This window comes from Pseudorca crassidens, chromosome 2 (genome assembly GCF_039906515.1).
Source record: "Pseudorca crassidens isolate mPseCra1 chromosome 2, mPseCra1.hap1, whole genome shotgun sequence".
NCBI lineage: Eukaryota > Metazoa > Chordata > Mammalia > Artiodactyla > Delphinidae > Pseudorca > Pseudorca crassidens.
Window position 1 is genome coordinate 130,407,869 of NC_090297.1, and position 20,451 is coordinate 130,428,319.

The 20,451-nt window shown below is 46.4% G+C and overlaps 1 protein-coding gene and 1 long non-coding RNA gene across 3 annotated transcripts in view; one reads left to right on the top strand and one right to left on the bottom strand.

Annotated features, from left to right (window-relative positions):
* The window catches only part of LOC137219726 (uncharacterized), a 295,061-nt gene that overhangs the window by 122,512 nt on the left and 152,098 nt on the right, over positions 1-20,451 (top strand). The window contains exons 3-4 of the long non-coding RNA XR_010941222.1: positions 11,130-11,249; positions 14,211-14,329. This is a non-coding gene — a long non-coding RNA (uncharacterized lncRNA). The remainder of the gene's footprint in view (positions 1-11,129; positions 11,250-14,210; positions 14,330-20,451) is intronic.
* TNR (tenascin R) overlaps positions 10,393-20,451 on the bottom strand; it is a 415,801-nt gene continuing 405,742 nt past the window's right edge. The window contains exons 21-23 of one of the 2 annotated variants that reach the window (XR_010941221.1): positions 16,267-16,428; positions 11,407-11,650; positions 10,393-10,539 (exon numbers count right to left, since the gene is read on the bottom strand). Coding sequence is in view for 1 of the 2 variants with exons in the window: in XM_067728715.1 (XP_067584816.1) it covers positions 10,420-10,539; positions 11,487-11,650; positions 16,267-16,428 (446 nt within the window). In the remaining variant the exon portion in view is untranslated. The remainder of the gene's footprint in view (positions 10,540-11,406; positions 11,651-16,266; positions 16,429-20,451) is intronic. The other variant, XM_067728715.1, reaches the window with a different exon arrangement.

The window sequence follows — 20,451 nt, forward strand, 5'->3', positions numbered from 1 at the left end:
TGATTAAATCTGTATTCAGATGGTTGTAAATGCGCCCACAGGTCTTAAGCAATGGGTGAATTCTACTCATTGAAGTTAGAACATAACGTTAGCATTCAGGCGCCTCAGGAATAAATACTAATTCCTGAAATGCCTTTGAGTTCCATGACATCCCTTTAGTTTCCTTTTCCCAGATACACGCAGGACGAGATTCAGGGGATGGGTTTTATCTGAATATTACAAAGGTCACTCCTCCGGTAACATAATCCTGACATATGGGTTTCGGGGTGGCTTATTTAAAATAGGACCAGGAAATGTGATTTTTTTTTTAAAAAAAAAAAGGGCCTCTCTTGTCTGATATTACGGAAATCTGCTTTTTAGGAAAAGAGGCACAGGGAAAGGCTAAGAAAAGTGTTCTGCCCCCTTTCGAGTAGGATGCCTTCTGTGGGAGATTGTCACGTGATTGGAAGCTGGGATTTTTGTCCGTGTTTCTCACACAGCCACAGGGTTGAGGAGAGGCCTGCTGGTGCTTAGAAAAGGTTTATTCCTAAGAGGAATAAACTTAAAAAAAAATTATTTCCAAGGCTGGGAATCTGTCCCTTTTTAAAAGTATGCTCTATGTCTCCCTTTTAATATGGGGATGTGGAGAAAAGTCTCTCCCTGCTGGCCTTGGGATTTCACAATGCTCAGTCTGTCCCTGTGAGCAGCTCTGTCATCAAACTCCCATTCAGGGCCCCAGGGAGCCAGGCCAACATGAATACTCACCACTCCTGGCCCTGCTGTTTCATGCCCTCTGACTCTCATTCATGCTGTTCCCTACTCATCTTTCCCTCGGCTAATGCCTACTGTCGTGAGACCCAGCCAGGTTGACCTCCTCAGGTAGTCCCCCCACGTCCCTGCCCCAGCCAGCTGGGGAAGAGCCTCTCTGGGTTTATGGCACCTACCGTGCTCTGTCACAGTCATCTCTGTACTTCCTGGCTCTGCATGCCTGTAGCACTGAACTGCATGGACGTTCCCCTCATGACCCCCCTCTTGGGGCCATTACCTTGCTGGGTCTCACCTAGTGTTACCTGGAGGTTAGAGTTGATCTGACAGTGTGCACTGGGACTAGTTTCAAGGGAGAGAAAGAGACTGTTATCCCAGGTAACCAAGTCTGAGAGGCAGGTGGTCACGAGGAGCTGGAGACTGACTGAGCCAATGGGAAGCAGGTCCAGCGAGTTGGGCCTGTTAGATGTTCTCCACCGGTGCCCATAGGTGGCACTAGAGCCTTGGCGATCTGGCTACCACTGGGCACTGCAGGCTTGAGGGAGCTGGATAATGAGTCAGTCTTTGTGGCTGATCAAGGGCTCAGAATCATAGACAGGACCAGTCCGGGTGATGCTGGGGCATCCAGCAGAGGCTGCCACCCAGCAGTGACATTTCCTGATGATAAATGCAAAGGGTGAGATGGAGAATTCAAGGTGAGTGGGAGATAGGGAAGGAAGAAAGAGAGAGAGACGAAGAAAGGATAGAGGAGGAGGAGGTGGGGAGAAGGAGGTAGAGATAACGAGGCTATAATGAGAGAATAGGAACAGGGGAGGCAAGAAACACAGATGGAGTAGCAAGACATTGGGAATGAGATCAGCCTACCTGTGTTATTGTGATTTATAATAAATACATAGTTGTCTTCATCCGCCGTTCCTGGCGCACAGCTCCCCAAACCCTTGGGATTTCCTAAAAGTTGAGAAGTGATAAAGGTGTCTTCCGTTATGTGAATGAGGTGACCTTTGGAAGCACCTAAGGATGGGGACTGATTGCCAAGAGAACCAACCACACGATTAGAGGGTTGGAAATTTCAGTCCCACCCCCTGACCTCCAGGGAGGGGAGAGAGAGAGGCTGGAGGTTGGAACAGTCACCAATGGCCAATGATTTAATCAATCATACCTATGTAATAAAAAGCTAAAAGGACAGGGTTCGGAGAGCTTCCAGGTTGGTGAACAGGTGGAGATTTGGGGAGAGCGGTGTGCCTGGGGAGGGCATGAAAACTCCGTGCCCCTTTCCCCATGACCTGTCCTATGCATCTCTTCTATCTGGCTGTTTCTGAGTTATATCCTATTATAATAAACCAGTGATCTAGTCAGGAAAATGTTTCTCTGAGTTCTGTGAGCCGCTCTGGCAAATTAATCAAACCCAAGGAGGGGGTCTTGGAACCTCCCATTTGTAGCTGCCAACCAGAGGCACAGGTCACAAGCTGGTCTTGAGACTGGTGTCTGAAGCGGAGGTCGGTCTCCCGGGACTGAGCCCTTCACCTGATTCTATTCCAGGTCGATAGTGTTTGAGAATCATTTGTTGGTGTGGGGAAGCTGCCACATACACGATGGGATTGGGTCCAGGTACCCCTTCACTACCCAAGAGGGTGATGCAAAGAAGATACTTGGGCGGAAGTGATGGGTGAACACTGAGGGGCGGGGGAGGGGCCGGAGCAGAGGAGAAGGCTGGCCTGTCGGGAAGAAAGGTGCACCTCCGAGATTCCCCACAGGACTCAGCAGAAGCACATCATTCCTTCAGGATCTTTTATTAACGTATAGAAAATGTGTTTAAAAAAGGAACTATACAGAGGCTAAAAGCAACCAGGACTAAAAATACTAGTTAACAATGGTTAACAAGTGGAGATTCCAGTCTTTGAGCTACAGTGCCATGGAAAGATGGGGGAAATGGGTTAGTCCTCTCCCTTCCTCTGTCTGTTTTTAACGTTATTTTAGTTCATTTAAGTGTGCATTGCCTGAGGAGTGTGTACTCCATTTCCTCTTGTTTTTTTTCTTCCTTCCAGTCTTTCTTTTAAGTAAATGCTTTTCCAGGCACATTGTAGCTACAAAGTGAGTAAACTGGTCTTTGTTATTTTTACCTGAAAAGGCTTGTTAAAAGTTAAAACGACAAACTCAAATTCGGAGGGACTGGAGGATTTGGTGTTTATGATTTCTCAGAACAACAGTCTAGAGACCACCAGGGTGGGTTCCAGCTGCCGAGCCCCAGGTAACAGCTCCCTCAAAATCACGGTGACTTGCTTAGGGTACCTGGGAATTCCTGTGGGCCTGGAGTGTCTTTGAGGTTGGAATGATGGGTTGGGTGTGTGGAATGATAGGAAGGGGGAGTCTATGTGTTAGCAATAGCTTGTGAACCTTGGTCTGTGGGGCCGTGGTGCGAGTCTAGGCATCAGGGAGGTCATGGGTGGGGACAGAGAGTTGGCAGGGGAGCACTTTCTTGACTGACATGTTTTTGGAAACTGTGGTGTCTGCTGCATCTAACACAGAGGTCACTGCTGCCCAAGCAGCCCCTACATGGGAGAGGACCATAAAATGCAGAGATCTCTCCCAGGACACGTATTCCTTTACATATAAATGTTGTTCAAATAAGAGACCGGGGCTCGTTTCTGGAATTTGGGCCAGGCAGTGAAAATTACAAGTTACCAAGTACCAGTTGCCTTCTAAGTTCCCCAAAGTAGCAAAGAGAGCTGAGATTATAGCCACTGCCCTCTGAGGCCCCCTGCCCACTGGGAGGTGGGAGCAGGAAGGGAGAAGGGTAAAGAAACCAGGGAATGAACAAAAGTAATTTGTCTCCTGCCTTCTTCTAGCCTCATTCCTCAAAAGTTTCCACTGATATGACCCTGCGAAGAACCATGAAGGTCCTAGTACCCCTGAGAGTCTAGAAGGAGGGAGCCCAAGTCAGTCTATAACTTACAGGTTTTAGCCTAAAAATTCTTGGCATTTCTGCATTTGATGCCATCTGCATTGCTTTGAATACATGAATAATATAATCCTTTTCCTCCCAAATTCAAGAGTAAAACTGACACTCCAGGAACACGTGCCATGCTTATTCTGGGGGCATCCCCCTCCTCAATCCTGGCCACGTCTTCTGCCTCAGTTTGAGAAGAATGATTCTGGAATTTCTCACTCTTCTAATGTTGGATGAGACAGAGGCTGCATATTCTCCAAGAGTGGGGTGGGGGAAATAGTGTTTGTGTTCTGGTCTTTATCTTCCCTTCCCAACCCACTGTGACCCTCTCCTTCACCTCCCAAATTAAAAAAAAAAGGAAAAGGAAAAAGTTGCCAGGATGTTTCTTACTTCTGATGGTGAGGTTGAATGTCCCCTGGAGTATGTGGCAAAAACTATGCAAGAACTCCCTTTTCTTAAAAGACAGAGAGGAGAGAGGAAGTGGTGTTCGAAGCCCCTTTGTGAGAATATTAGTAAATCCAAGATGGTGGCCACTTGGCTAAATAAATTTAAAAGGCTGCAGCCTCATGAAGCAGCAAAAGCATGGACTTTAGTTAGACAGAGAGCTTCTAATTATGGCGCTACTTAGCAGCTGTGTGACTTTGGGCGTGTTACCTAACCTTCCTGTTCTTCTGTTCTCTCATCTGTAAAATGATTAAACTTGAGCCAGGGTGTGGTGAAGATTTAACAGTGTGGTGAAGATTTAACAAAGTAATAGATGTCAAGCTCCTAGTACAGTATCTGGAAAATAGTAGCTATGCAATAAATACCATTTCTCTTAGTCTTCATTTGGGGAGAGAAAAAATGAAAAAGATATGCCAGATCTGATCTCAGCTCTGTTACTAATTAGCTGGGTGAACTTGGGCAAGTTGCCTAACCTTTCTGGGCCTCAGTTTCCTGGAGAATGAAATGAGGGGGATGGGTTAGATGATTTTCAGAGTCCCTTCCAGCTCTGAAGTTTCCCATATTTGCCTTTTGGAAGCTGTGTTGAGCTTATTAGTGTCAAGGACAAGATGTTAATAAAGAATGCAGGGTCTTCCTGGGGGCTGCCAAACCAGCGATGGGAAGGAAACAATAGTTCTCATCCATGCATTTGCCTCCTGGCCATGCACCTGGGCCCACACCCTCTCTCGTGGCTTCAGGGTTCCAGGCCTCCTGGGATGTTTGCACTGCCTCCCATGATCCCCCTGATGCCGGTGAGCCAGTGCCAGTACCTGGGAGAGCTGAGCCCTTGAGACCAGAAGGCTTAACTGAACTGGAAGTTTAGCATCAGCCCAGCTTCACAGTCAACAATGAGGAGCTGTTTTATGAAGTTAACAGCAGACAGGGGTTTTCTGAGGAACAAGAGCTGTGTTATTTGGATGCCCCGCAATAGCCTTATTAAGCTTGGGGAAGGAGGGAGGATTTCCGGTGTGGAGAAAATGCAACACTGTCCAAACACTGCAAGGTTTGCCAAGGACATTTGGACAATGAAGTGCTGCAGGTGCAGTCAAGTCATGCTTCAGGCAAGGGGTGACCTTGAAAAAGGAATCAGAAATGCTGGAGATGGCAAATCGGGCTTGTGGCTGCTGTGAAGAAAGAGCGAGGTCCGGGCAGATTGCTTGAGCAAGCAAAGAAAGTCCTTCCGCTTCTCATTTCTGTGCCGTGGAGGCCTCTGGTGCCTTCGTTTGGTGAAGTGGGTGAACTGACAGGAGCTCTGTGGGGAGGTCGGGGGCTAGAACTCAAGGAACTAATGCTGGTCCCTTTACCAGGGCTCCTCACGCCTGGTTTCTGTTTTTTTTTTTTTTTTTTTTTTTTTTACTGTGGGACCATCTGTAGAAAGCTTGGTTTTTGTCTCCAATGACCCATCAGCTTCCTTTTTATGTTATTTTGTATTTTACATTTAATTTTTTTCTTCCCAGCTGTTTCTCAAAGCTTGAAGAGCCCAGAATGGACTTCAGTAAATCCAGTGTGGATACAATTAGGATGAACCAGACCCATTCTTTCTAATTGGACCTGAATCTACACCAACACATTCTTTATCCTAGAGTTTTTCCCTTGCTTGTTTTTAGAGGTTTCCATTTGGCCTATGAGTACTTCTTTGGCCTGGTAGTGCCAGAATGTTCCAGTATTGCTGAGGGAAACCTTATCCCATCTGTGTGGGGTTGGGTTATGGAAGAAACAAAGGTTTAGGGACGCGTTGAGTCAAAGATCTTCAGGGTCTTGGCCAAGGGACCCTAAAGTGGAGCCAGAGAGAGGCTATAGGTACAGTGCAGAAGCCAGCCCCTCTGTGGCTGGGCCACGTGACTCACCTTTCCGCAGAGCAAAGAACCTCTCTGTTATTGTTGCTGGGAGGAAAACAGACCACCCGGGGACGCTATGCAGAACTGAGTCAGCAGCTCTCAGTATCTGGAGCTTTGTGCATAAGGCAGACTCCTAAACTTCACAGATTGACTCCAGCCCTCTGAGGTCCCAGGGCCCTTCTTGCAGCCATGGCAAGTTTGAGGCAAGTGAAAACAGATTACCCCACCCTCTTGGGATTATTGAAACTGAAGTGTGAATCTTTCTGAGGTTCCTTACCAAAGTTTTAAGAATGGACAGTGAGATGCAAGTATAGGGCCCCCTTTGGAGGGAAAGAAATGGAAGTAAGGGATTAGATTGAGTAGGAGTCTGGTGATAAGAAAGCAAGCATAGAAAATCACATATCTTGAGTTAAGTGGCTCCACCTTTCCTGAAATTCTGGGTGGAGGTTAAAGAAGAAAAAGAAAAATGTTTTCATGCCCAAGGGGTATTTGCAAATCCAGGCCACCTGCTAGTCTATTTCAACCCCCTCGGCTTGGTGCACCCACTGTTCTCACAGGTTCCATTTATCTTCTAGAGGAGAGGACAAAGAAGAACTCATAAACCCTCTCTCAACTGATACTTTTAAAAGGGCTCTTTGAAAATATTCCACAATGACCTTTTGTCCCTTAATCTACAGCTCAGTTCTGGGACTGGATTTTGAAGGTATAAATGCGATTAAGGATTGTTTGGTTTGGCATTGAGCTCATTGGCAACCTTGGTTCTTCAGGTTTGTCTTTGAAATAACAGCTTCACTGTGCAGAGAGCTGGTTCCTTCCCAGGTGGGAGGGCACAGGTGTTGGGTATCTTGCTGCTCCATGAGGAGTGGAGTGGGAGCTGGTAGGTGAAGGATAGGGCGGATTTAACTCTTTCTGGAAGTTTGCTTTGCATTTTCTTGCTGCCATTTTGTTATTGTTTCTTTTACAAATCAGTTGGCCAGTTTTCCTGGGTCCTGGTTTGGTATGAGTTCTCCTGAAAACCTGGAGGCCCTGGGTATCCTCAACCCCACTGTCAGGAGGTGACTGGGGATTGTAAATGCCCCAGTGGTCACACTTAGCAAGTCTCCCTCCTCCAGTTAAATCTGTCTAAAGGCCAGCAGGAATTTTCCACAGATCTGTCATCTCCCCACTACCCCCGCCCCTTCACCTTCCAGATAGAAGCCTGGAGAATGTGAGTTTACTGTGTTGGAAATTATCTGATGGGGAAATGCAAAAAGAAGCAACTGTCTGGATCTCAGGTCTAGGCAATGAGTGTATTGCAGTCATTGGTGGTAGGGTTTTTTTTTTTTTTTTCCTCAATACACATCCTGATGTGTCTGCAGTTTAACTGCCTCTGACCAGAATCCACTTCTATTCCCTCTGAGTCCCTTGAGGGAAACTTTGGAGTGTGAGGGTGAGTGGTTTGTGAGTATCGCTTACTGGATCCACGCTTGGGAAGAGCACGGGTACTTGGAGGAACAGGATAAGCAGGAATGCATAAGTCTATTGATGAAGCTTTGAGTCAAGTTGACCATGGGCCTTGGGGAGGTAATGGGGCACAGTGTCTCTTAAAAATGGTGAAAATTTGTGAGAAAATCACTCCACTTCATAAAAGGAATCTATAAATCCTTTTCTAGAATGTTGGGTGAGCTAATCTTTGAAGTTCCTTTCTAGCCTTAAAATTCTTTAACATGAATCTAGGCAATGCTGCTGCTATTATTTATAAAAATGTTCCATAGGGTAGAATGGTTCCAATAAAAGACAGATTTTGGTTTCCACTGATGTTTCTTGGCTTTCACCTGAATTGACAGCATGGAGACTCATGATCTTTTTCCATTTCGGTTCCCTTGATGAGGTGGGCCGTACTGGCACTAGGTCCCTGGGTTCTGCTTTTATGGACAAAATGAGTTCAGCCACTTATTTGGCACAATCTTTTCTGCAATGTTTTCTTGTGTGTGTGTGTGTGTGTGTGTGCACGCTGCACACTCGTGTGTATATTTGACTGATGACTTCTGATTCTTTCTTTTTCTTTCTTTCTTTCCTTCTTTCTTTCTTCCTTCCTTCCTCCTTCTTCCTTCCTTCCTTCCTTCCTTCCTTCCTTCCTTCCTTCCTTTCTTTTCTCTCTCTCTCTTTCTCTCTCTCTCTCCCTCCCTCCCTCCCTCCCTCCCTTCCTTCCTTCCTTCTCTCTGTCTGTCTCTCTCTTTCTGTCTTTCATAAAGCAGGGCTTCTGGTGAATTTTCATTACTTAATTGTGCTCTCTCACCAATGCCAATTTCCATTTTCAGGTCAAAGACTGGCCTTACTGACTGTCAAAACTGAAAGGGAAACCATTCTAGTCTAAACTTTCTTTCAACAGGTGAGGAAACTGAGGCCCTGAGAGGTGAAACAACTGTCCTGATGTCATAGTGCCAACAAAGTGGCAGAGCTGGGCCTATTCCTGAGACGCCAGGTTCCTCCTTCAACATGCTTCCTACTGTTCACTGGTGTCCCACTCCCTATCTAAATCTTATTTAATCAGCAGGTTTCTTGAAAGGATTGTTTCTGTTTCTTCTTCCTTCCCCTAGTTTTTTGAAGCCCATGATGAACTGAGAAATGGAACCTCTGTGTCCAACACTGGTCCGGCAGTCACATCCACACCATGGCAGTGCACAAGGCCTTGAGGGTCTGCTAAAGGGAGAATGCAAGTGGCAGCTGACTCCATCCTCATCACCTCAGAAGTGTGGTTGTCAGTCTGAGGGACTCTCCTTTCCTGGTTAACAGAGCTTGGTTAGATTGTGGATGTTTCCATTAGAAAATTTCCAACTCTCAGGCTCATCCCGTGATCGGTTGGGAAAGGCCCAGGATGCCCCAGTTTGACTAAATGTGGGCATTACAAAAAACAGAATTGGGGCTTTAAGGAAAAGGAGAGGAAAGGGAAAAGGCAGCTGGGGAGACTGGGCTTGGATTTTGGCAGATGCTGCAGGGATGCTTGCAGCTGACATTTGATTGGAGAAGTTGAAGGGTCATGGCTTTTAGAGCCCCCAGCTCTCTTGGGTTTAAAAATCAAATCATGCCAGTGAAGAGAGCACATCTCATAAAATGGGAGGTAGGCCCACACTCCTCCCCTCTTCACGTTTGGATTTCTAGATGGTATTTCCGTTGGCACTTTTCATGTTTCCTCTCAAAGGCGGAATAATAAAAGAAGATGGAGAAAGGCTTCTCATGAGCTCACCTCATTAAGGAGGTCATTCCTGTTTCCCACAGGACCAAAAAAGAGGAGAAAACTGAAACCAAAACCCTAAAATTCCACCCCTTCCCAAGGATTATCAGTCAGGGGAATGGCTGGCTGGTCATATAACTTCTTCTGACTCTTATTAAGCCCCCCCCACCCCGACCCCCAAGGAGAACCTGGCTGAAGACAGGAATGAGGCCTTTCGTTTGCAATTCAGGAAAAAAAAAATCCATGACAAATAGGACCAGAAATAGAGAAAATGGAGCCAAGTGAGATCCGTGTTCCCCATGGAACTGGTCATCTCAATGGCGGAGACCCTGATTTCTGTTTCTTCTGTCCTTTCCTCCATGCCTGACCCCAAAGTGCTACAAACCACAACTATCTCCCCCTCCCATCTTCAAAGAAAGTTGCTGTCTGTGACCCAAGGGAGGGGCAGGGACTTATGACCCCTAGGTACACAGCTGCTATGCAGCCCAGGCCAGGGGCAGGCAACACCTTGGGAGCTAGAATCCAAAACAGTGGTTGCGCTTGTGGGGCCGTAGGGGGTCTAAGGGTTAGGATGGAAGTGGGCAAAGGATAGGTTGGCTGGAAAAGAGGCCACTACTCTTGAAAGGTGACAGAGGACACTTGGCTGGTAAGTTAAGAGTGTCAGATGAGAATCTTTGGCCCGTTAGGCCTTGGGCTGTTGGGACGGGGTGAGGTTAATCTGTTTCCTTTTAAGGGGACTTGTTGGCAAAGCTTTCTTGCTGAGGCCTCTTCTCTGGGCTGGGGTGAGAACCTGGCCATCCAAGGCAGTGACCAGAGCGCAATACCTGGAAGTGAAGGGCATCTCAGAAGGAGGGCAGGAAAGAAGGCACGTGCCTGTCACCATCACAGAGTCTGACTCCAGGGTTTACCTTTGAATTGGTCTTTTAAGAAAACGTCTCACTTTTCCTCCTTGGTGGGAAAAGAGGGGTAGGTTAAGGATGACGGGGTAGGAGGGAGCATGGAGACAGAGGGTCAGGCCCGGGGGCAGCAGAAACCATGAGCTGCTGATTCTCAGCTGATTCCTGCTACATCCTGCTTCCTTCAAACGCTCTTAATATGTTGCAAAGCATTACTATGTCCCCCACCCCTTGTTTCATATTATAAAATACAAACAAATGACAGAAAAGGTCAGTTGGCTCGCAGCCGCCCACTGCTTAGAACTGCAAGGACCGCCGTTTCCTCCCCGCCACGAGACGGTGGCTGTAGGGGCGCATCTTCATTTCCACGAAGGGGATGGAGAACTCATGGCCTTTCCAATGGTACCAGTTGATCCCCTGGGAAGGAGAAAGATAAGCATGTCAGATCATCCCTACCCCCTCAACGGAACTGCCAGCTTGAAAAGATAGAGGAGGATGAGAGTGGAGAATCCAAGATGTGCATTTAGTCATTTTCCATTAACATGAAGCTTGAGGCTGAGTTCCCAAAAAGGGCAAAAGAGCAGAGATTTTTTTCTAGCTATTCTCTTTAGACATTGCCAGTGGCCTGGGTCTATAATGGAAATGTGTTGCAGGTCATTCCTTATTGCTGGCTTTCTGGTTTTGGTTTCAGGATTTGCACGCACCAGTAACTAGTATTGAATTTCAAATTTCCAACAGTATAGAAGCATTTCGAAGAGCATAACTGTGTTTGACCGCTCACTCCTGATGGGAGAGTCAGGTGGTTTCCACCTATCAGGTGACCAACCGTCTTGGTTTGCCCAGGACTAAGGGGTGCCCTGGCCGCTAGCCTTTCAGTGCTAAAATTGGAGAGGTCCCAGTTGACCCAGTTGGTCACCCTGTCACCCAACCCAGCCTATGGACTTGTGGTCTCTAATGGGGAAAGACAGTCCTGTTTACACTGCTATTTCTGATCTCTCCCTTCCTAGGACACTTCTTTGGATGAAGCTGAGCCTCTGACGCTGTCCCTGAACTTGATAAGCTTTTCATGGGATATGCTAGATGAGGAAATGAAATGGGACTTGACTGGCTGTCAAAGACTTCTCTGGGTGAGTTCCAGCTCCTGAGTCCAGGTGCCTCCCTTTTCTTCCCCTGGCTTCGACTCTGTCCTGCTCTTATCCCAGTGTCTGCATTACTTTCCTCTTTATGGGAGTCCTTTCTCAACACTCTGAGTGTATCTTTTTAAAAGGGAAATATAAGACCCACCTGTGTACTTAGAACATAAAGCCAAGGGACGTGGGCTGCACGGCTCTGGGTCATTCATGCAGCGGCAGAGCTTCACCCACCTGGCTGTGCCTGGACTCCCCGTATTTCCCATTGAGGTTGGTCCGGTGGCAGTTCTTATACCACCAAGCCCCCTTGTATGACATGGCACAGTTGGTAACTGCAACATCATTGTCTCTGTCCTCTGTGGAGAAAGGGCGGCCCTGATGATAGCTGAGGGAGTCCCCTGGAAAAAAGACACATTCATGAGGCCGTCCAACCTGTTGTTCTTTTGTCAGGATGTTCTGGACATTTGACCCATGCCCAACAAACCTGGCGTCCGCTTAAGAGACCTTCCACTCACCTCTCTGTTCCTATCTGGCTCCTCAGCCTGGCTGCACTGAGCTCTTACTCCACCTACCCCTTGGGTCCACTACTTCTGTGCTGCTCTCCCTAGCTCGTTACAGTAAGTCCCCTACATATGAACCTTCAAGTTGCAAACTTTCAAAGATGCGAACCTGTGTTTGCACGTCCAGTCACGTAAGTTAGTTCACATGTCTGGCGCACATTGTCACGTGCGTGCATCCTCTCCAAGTAGTTGTGCTTTTGTGTACTTTGTACTGTATAGAGTACGGTAGTACAGTATCTTTATTTCTTGCCTGTTCACTCGATGCCAGCCCCTGTATGCCAGCTGTTGTACTGTACTACTGTACTTTTCAAGGTACTGTACTATAAAGTTAAAAATGTTTATTTTTGTGTGTGTTTGCTTTTTATGTATTATTTGTGTGAAAAGTATTATAAACCTGTTATAGTACAGTACTATATAGCCGATTGTGTTAGTTGGGTACCTAGGCTAACTTTGTTGGACTTAACGAACAAATGGAAGTTATGAATGCGCTCTCGGAAAGGAACTCATTAGTCTGTAGGGGGCTTACTCTGCCTCATTGCCCTGGCCTTCTGCTCAGAACTCTGTCCACTCAGCTCCACCTCACCATCCCCGTCTGTTTCTTTCAGGCCAGCACTGGGACACAGACATTCACGGCTCCTTTTGTCTCAGAGGAGACAGTGATGAGCCATGGTGACCTGGGCCAGTCCGGGTCACCACCGTACAGCCTGGCTTTCTCCATGGCTCATCAGGCCCAGTCAGCTCACACCCAATATCCCCCTGTTCAGAACTTGGGGCCACATGTGAAGAGGGACATTATCTAACTAGAGTTCCTGTCCATAGGAAACAGGATGATAAGAAAATCCTAACCATGTCAGAGGAGAAGTGGTTGGGGAAACCAGGGCTGTATCTTGGGGAAGAGCAGGCTTGAAGGGGGAGACAGTGTCCATTATCACTGACTCCAAATATTTGATGGACTATTGAGTAAACAAACAAACAATCCCCCCCAAAAAACAAAAACTCTTTGGGAAAGTATGAGGATCAGTAGGTAGAGACTGCAAGGTGGCATATTTGGGCTAAATATATGAGGAAAAATTAGCTAAATATTAGAGCTGTTTATAAGTGGTATATACTATTTGGAGATATGGAGAGATCTCTATTCTTAGAGGCTGGGTGTTCTTTTGTTGGGATGTTATGCAGGGGACTCATATGAATTGAGTATTTGAGGTGAGGTATCAAACCGTAATTAATTTATACCTACTGGCCAAACTTTTGGCAGGATTTGTCGTTAGAAATGTTGTGAAGGGGCTCACACTACTGAATGAGTGTTGTCTCAGATGCTTCTGAGGTCACTTTAAGCCAGGATAGGTCATAGTTCTGATCCTGTGGCTTCCGAGTCCACACTCACAGTGGCCACTCAATGCCTCCAAGTGCTTCTGGCCACAACTCAACTCTTAGGAAGATGATCTTTGTTTTATGGGGAAGCCTGATTCCTTCAGGCCAGTTGGGTCCCTAAGTCCATATGTCATTATTTCTATCCCATCTTTTTCATTTCCGCCTCCTAGTCTCTTAAAAACCAGGCTTTGTGTCCACCCAGAGCTAATCCCACTACCTGCAACTCATTCTTCCAGGTCCTGGAGAAGGCAGAAAAGATGTCTTATTTTTTCCTTTCTTTATACATATATATTACGGTTTTCATCTCCTCTCACCCTAACTCATACTCATATGCTTTGTCTTAAAAAATCTTGAATTAATCCTACTCTCTAAAGACCCTTTCTTTACCATCAATTCCCTGTGTTGTCTCTACCCACGTTCCTACCTTCTCATCTCCTGCTTTTCTCCCTGTAGTCTAGAAGCTGACCTCATTACTCCCTTGGAACAGTTCTCTCCCACTTCCACTCTGATGTTGCTTTCTGCTTTCTCAGATACGATCCTGATGTTGGTCTATGTCCCCTTCCCAAATCTGGCTCCCCCTCCCATTTCTGCTTCGTATATCCACCTCATATATTCAGTACATTATCTAAGTCTTGGTTTTTCTCTCTCAAACTGCTGTTCAGATTTGTACTTTTCTCTTAATTTCTAACATCAGTCAAGTCTCCTATGATCTCCTACCAGGATTAATGCAGCAGCTCCAGCTGGTCTCTGTTCTTCACTCAGATTTACTTTATCCTATTTATGGCTGTCACCTTGATCTTCCAAAAACCCCACATCCATTGTGTCACTCAGGACCCACCGTGGCTCCCCACTGCCCACCATGTTAAGACAGAACTCCTCTGCCCCCTCCGTTTTAAGGCTCTTCAGGGCCTGGCTCCACCCACTTTCTTTTTATTCTTTCTGAACTCACACCCTGTCCTGGACAGCCAGGCCCTTTGCACTTTCCCTCCCTCCATGGTAACTGCTCCTTTTGTGATTTCTCTCCCAGGATTTTCCTTCCCTGGAATGTTTCCTTTACCATCAGGATCCCAGTCAAACGCCACTGCCTTCATGAAGCCTTTTTCAACCACCCAGAACCCCCTTCTCTGAATGCCCGGTAAACTGGGAGTGAGTACCATTCATTTTGTGGTGAGTTGCTTCTTAATGGTCTGTTTTTGTAAATGGATGTTTAGTTCTTGCAGAGGTCATGTCTTATGCTTCTTCTGAGTCCTCACAATTCACACAATGAACTTTTAGGGGTTGCTCAACAACCTTTTATTGATAACTTGACTTGGAATTTTCAGTTCTAATCCAATTAGAGTCCTGGTTAGAGGCTTGGATTTTTGTAGCCTTTGAGAACAACGGAGATGGGAGAAGGGGCTGAACTTGGAATTGGAGGCCATGGGGATGGATTGTTGCCAGAAGGGCCAGTAAAAACGAGCAACGTATAAGATAAAGGCCAGGGAATTTGGGCAATAGTAAATGCCAGAGAGAGAATGGGCTTTTCCTCCCTGGACACCTTCCAACCTGGGAAGAACAACCATTGTGTGAAGTTGCCCAGAGAAGGGGGCAGCCTACATAAGCCTAGCTTCTCATCTTTTGAAGAAGATGAACTGAATATATGACATAAGAGGTCAGACTGCAATTAATTTATGATGATTGGCCAAATTGTTGGTGGGACTTGCCTCTGAGACATGACAGTAGAACGCAGTCCAACAGTTATGACCTCCATGGGGCCCAGTAGCGAGATAGAGCTGCAACAGAGGCTGCAGCAGCTGGGCCCAAGTTAGACAGGTAAGAGCATAGGCCTGGAGCAGGTGAAGTGGAGGGAGGGAGGGAGGCCATGTAAGGAAGTAGGAGGACTTGCTTCGCTTTCTGTGGGAGAAATAAGAACTGCTTTTCCGCAGGCACGATTCTAATCTTAGGGAGTGGTTGGTACCAGGTTATTTTTGCAATGATTTAGTCTGATATTGTGTTTAATACACTCCATTTCAATGGCTATTTTATGCCCGAAGTGTGGTAAATTGGATCTTCTGTTGGGGCACTTCGGGCAGGTCTGATTGCCATTGGGAATGATCTCCCATATGACAAACAACAAGGGAAAGTGTGTCTCCTCTTTGGAGTAACAGCACCTGGCTGAGCAGAGAAATAACTGAGCAGATGCAGTCGTTGGAGAGGCAACACTTGGATGATCTTCTTAGTTCCAAGAGTTATAAAAATGTTGCTAAATTTATATCCTAGCATTTAGCCCTATAATTGGAGTTAATGAAAGGACCAATAACTCCATGTACCAAATAGTGGAATATTTGGCAAAACAGGTTTTAGGAAATGTGCTGTAAGAGAACCCTGGAAATAAATTGGCAAAGGCGAAGGAGCAGACTGGATATTATGTTCTGGTAAAACTATTAAGGCAACAGAGCTTATAGAGATGGTTTTGCTCTACTTAGTGGAACTGCCATAAAAATCTGTACAGAAAACGTGACCACGTGGTGGGGTTCTCGTGGAGGAATGAAAAGGAATGCGGCCCATGGGGAACATTTAGGAGCTGTTGTGTGTTCCTTGATGGAGGTGTTATGGTGACTGCTGATGGAGGGGAGTAGAGCTCAGAATGGGGGGGATCTGTCTTATTTTTATTAGTTCAAAGATGGTTTTCCTAGGTGGCATTACAGGGGAAATTTCTACCGGACAATAGATGATTATGCTGTCACTGGATAAGAGTCTATGTTGATTAATCTAGACAAGAAAAATAATCCTTCACCCTCATGTTGTACTATGTTCTGTTAACTTTAAAAACACTTTCGCTCTATTTATCACATTTTTTTCCTGACTGCTCTGTGAACTAGGACAGGCATCATTATTAAGATTTTCCAGATGAGGAAACTGAAGTCCTGAGAAATTGATTTCAGGTCACCTGAGTGGTGAGGGGCAGCGTGGACCAGAGGCAGTGCGCCAGCCCTCTGCCCTCCTCCTTGGCTAGCGGGGAATTCTGCAGCTCAGGCCTAGAACATGGGGCCCGGTCCTGCTGCACGCCCACTGCCCTCGGGGGCTGCTCGGGGCCAAGGTACCTGCGGTGCCGTTGTAGCCTCCTATGCGGAGTTTGTACAGGCTTCTGCTGCCCTCGACAGAGAACTTGTCGTAGTAGGCGAAGGCGGCATCCTGGCCGTCACGCATGTCTATGCGCAGCTCGTAGCGGCCCTGGGACGTGATCCCGTGTATGTTGTCCAGCCCTGTGGAGGAGAGCAGAGAACACAGTCAGCCTGGCCTCAGTGGCTTTGGAAATGGGAAGCAAAATGTGACTGTGGCCTCAAAACAGATGTTCTGGGAAAGAGGAGGGGTACTGGGATTGCTTTTGCCTTCAATCCTTCCCAGGTTGTTATCAAACAGATCCTACCAGACTGAATTTCCTCCTGCAAAAAGACCAGACCAGTTCTGCTGATGAGTTCCCACCGCAGGTCAGCTCAGGGGTCCTACCATCTAGTCATGACCCAGTACCGGACAAGCCCTGAGCCTCAAGATTCCGGGCCCTGTCCCCCGCCACCTCCCACTCCAAACTATGGTGTTAGTTGAAGATGACAAGAGGCATCACATGGGTGTGAATTCTTCGGTGTGAGTGATAGGAAGCAAGAGGTAGAAACACTGATCAGAGTAATTCACAGTAGACCCTCGGGGTCCAGTATATCCTACCATCTCCTAGTAGCCTGGGAGGGGGTTCCATCCACCTTTAATTACACTGCTCTTTGTTCTCTCAGCCTCCAGCCCTCCTGAGGCTCCCATAACTGGGTCAGAGAATATTGTCACCTGTCTCCTAACTCCAGTTCCTTTCTCTCTAATCTACTTGCTATATCTTGCACTGCTACGTCTTCACTCATCTTTCTGGGCAGTTACCCTCCCTCACCCACTCTCTCCTTGGCCTCTAAGCTTCCCAGGCCTTGGTCTAATAGATTCTTGTAAGGTGCAGACCCCATGAGTCCAGAGTGAGGCAGAGCCCAGCTCTTCCTTGGTGATATTTTCTCATATGTATTTTCTTGTCTCTCTGCCCTGGATGGCTGTGCTCTGGGACTTTCTGATTCTGACTACCTGCCCATACTTTGAACCACTCCCCTTGCATTGCTGGTGATCTCTGAGTCCTCCTGATTTCTACCTGCTTACTGAACTGGGGTCCTGTTGCTTTACTGTGACATTTGATATCTATCAGAGTACACCATGACTTAGAATAAAACAATCTGCCGAGATGGAAGGGAATCTCGAGATTACTTAGGCTAGTCTCTTTGTGTTGTGGAAAGGGAGGCTGAAGTCCAGAGAAGTGAAGTGACTGGCTGAGGGTCACCTCGATCTCTCTGTTTCCCTATCCTGTTTGAGAGTTCAAGCTTTATGTTAGTTATATGTCGAAAGCTGTGTGCTATTTGCTGCGTGCCGGGTTGCTCTTACCCTAGGCTTGTGCTTGCGCGGATATGGTGGATCCTGGCGGTGCCCTGCCCGGATGCCCTTTATTTTTTAATTTTTTACTGTTTTTATTTTGAAGAAGGGAGATGTTACAGCATGTTTTCTAGTATAAGATGTATAGGGGAAAACTCAGTGAAGAAGTAGAGAGAAGAGAGAATTGTCAGAGGGGGGAGAATGGTCCTTCAAAGGCAAGTGGAAATAGGAGGCAGCACACATCTGGAGAGTTTGGTTAGATCACAGACAGTCCAGATGCCCTTTAACTGGACAGTGGACATAGCCCCCAGCCGCCAACAACTCACAGCTGCCTCCTTCTTGGATCATTGCCCTTGACCGAACAGGAGTTGCTCTACTCTGGAAGTTACCTGCTCCCTCCCCCATGCCTTGGGGCAGACCTCCATCAATACCTGATGAGGAGGTACCAAATCCCAGCCCCCTTGCCCCATTGGGGGCCAATCTGAGGAGCAGTTTATGCTCCAGAGCTTCCCTGAGGATCAGACTGAAGCTAATCTCCCACCAAGATCACACTGTTGCATTTTTTCCCCCTGCTCTATGCTATTTCCCTCATTCCCCTTCTGAGAGCACTCCCCTGATAAATCACTTGAACAAGAACCCCTGTCTCAGGCTTTGCTTCTAGGGAACCCAACTTACAACGTAAACCATGGGTCAGAGTGTTACCCCTAACCTGAGTATTGTCACCGAACTACACATCACCAGGCCAGGCGTCTATTTAAGAGCCCTCCCCGGCTCCCTATTACCTATGGCATTGAGTCAAACCTTCTCTTCCCCACTTTAGGTACCACAACACGCCTCTGTTCAACGCACCTTCCCTCATTTTCTTCTTTCCCTGAGCTGCATCTTCGCTCTGGTTGGATGGTTTTTCCATTGTCCCGTTTGCACATGTCAAAAGGATCCCTGCCTTCCCTCTTTTCTTGTGTGCTTCCCTCCTGCATTCTTCTTACTCATCCCTCAATGCCTTCTCCAGGAAGCTGACTCTTCCTTCTCTGAGTATCTGCAGCCTTCTTGTCAGTAGCTCATAGATTAGTACAGTGTTTCCCAATGTGGGAGGGCATCTCTGATGATATGAGAAGTATTTGGGGAATAAGGACTAAATAACTTTGGACAGGTAGGGAGAAAGATATTTCCAAATTCTCTCTTTTTCTTAATAGATTAAGGGGAAACCTTAACCCTGATCCTAACGGTAACTCTCCGTTTGGATCTTGTACTTTGTGGTTTACACCCAGCACTTTCTAATCTCCATTTTTAGTACCACCAACACAGCAACAGCTGGCATTTAATAATATATATACTGTTTTCTTTTCATTGCATTTATTTTTGAGACTTCCTTTTATTTATGGCACATGATGACTAGCTTTCCATTTTTGGCACTGCTGTAAAGTCTCTTTCACAAAACCGTAGATTTCTTTAAAAAAACAAGCGAGATATAGAAAATTCAAGTGCGTGATAGTTCAGATATTTCCCAGATATGGTAAAAATTGTGAACGTGGTGTACTGTAGCTGAGGTTTGGGAAACATGAGCACTGTCTGCTATGGGCGCATTGATTCCTCTGCTGTATACTTATCTCCCAAGCTGTTTGTAAACTCTTAGAAGGTAAGGATATTTTCCTGTTTACTTGACTTGTCTTTCAATGTTTTTATGTGATTTTTACCTTATATTTTTTATTATGTGCAACAGCAAATACAGATCTGGGCATCTAATAGGCACTCAATAAATTCTTATTAATTGATTGATTGATTGACTGATTGTTATCTACACTTTAGGTACCTACTATCCCCGGCCACTGTGATAGGTAATGAGGTTAAAAATGAATATGGTTTGGTCCCAGCCCTGAAAGAAGTTTCCATAGTATAGTCAAGAGAGACAGAAAGGAAAATGGACACTGATTTGGACCACAGAAGAGAAAGTAGCTAATTCTCCCACAGGCAAAGGGTGAGAAAAATGGGTAGGATAGGTCCTATGGAGGAAGAAGAGGTTAGCTGGGCCTTTGGATATGCGCAGAGCACAGCAAGGTGTACGGGGGAGGGGGAGAGTTGGATGGCAGAGCGTTCCTTGCAGAGGAAACATTAGTGATTGTAAGGGTTTGGAGGTTGGGGTGGGGAGGGATAAATTGGGAATTTGGGATTAACAGATACACACTACTATATATAAATAGATAAACAACAGGACTTAACTTATAGCACAGGGAACTATATTTAATATCTTGTAATAACCTATAATGGAAAAGAATCTTAAAAAGTGTGTGTATGTGTGTGTGTGTGTATATATATATATATATATATATAAAAAAAACACTGAGTCACTTTGCTCTACACCTGAAACATTGTAAATCAACTATACTTCCATAAATAAAGTGCTTGGGGTCTGGTGTCGGTTGCGGGGTGCAGGGAAGAGCAGCAGGGCTCTTGGAGGTGGGGCGTAGGCCCAAGACGAGGGCCTTGTACCACAGCGAAGGTGTTTAGTCTTCATGTGCTGGTGATGGGGAGTGGTTTAAAAGCTCCACAATGGGGTTATGGCCGTTGCTCAGATTTCGGTATGAGGGAGATGATTCTCCTGGCCACGTGGACAATGGGTGGTCCAGGAGGCAGGAAGGCCAGGGAGGGGTTGTTATATGAGCGTCCAGGAGAAAGATGTTGAGGCTAAGCGGGATAGTGACAGGGGAGAGAGAGAGGAGACCACGAATACAGAATACAGTTATCCACCTTTCCCCTGCCTCCCTTTATAATCACTGTGAAAATCCAACCAAGAGGGAGACGCAGGGAAAAATAAATTCACTGCTTTCTAGGATTGG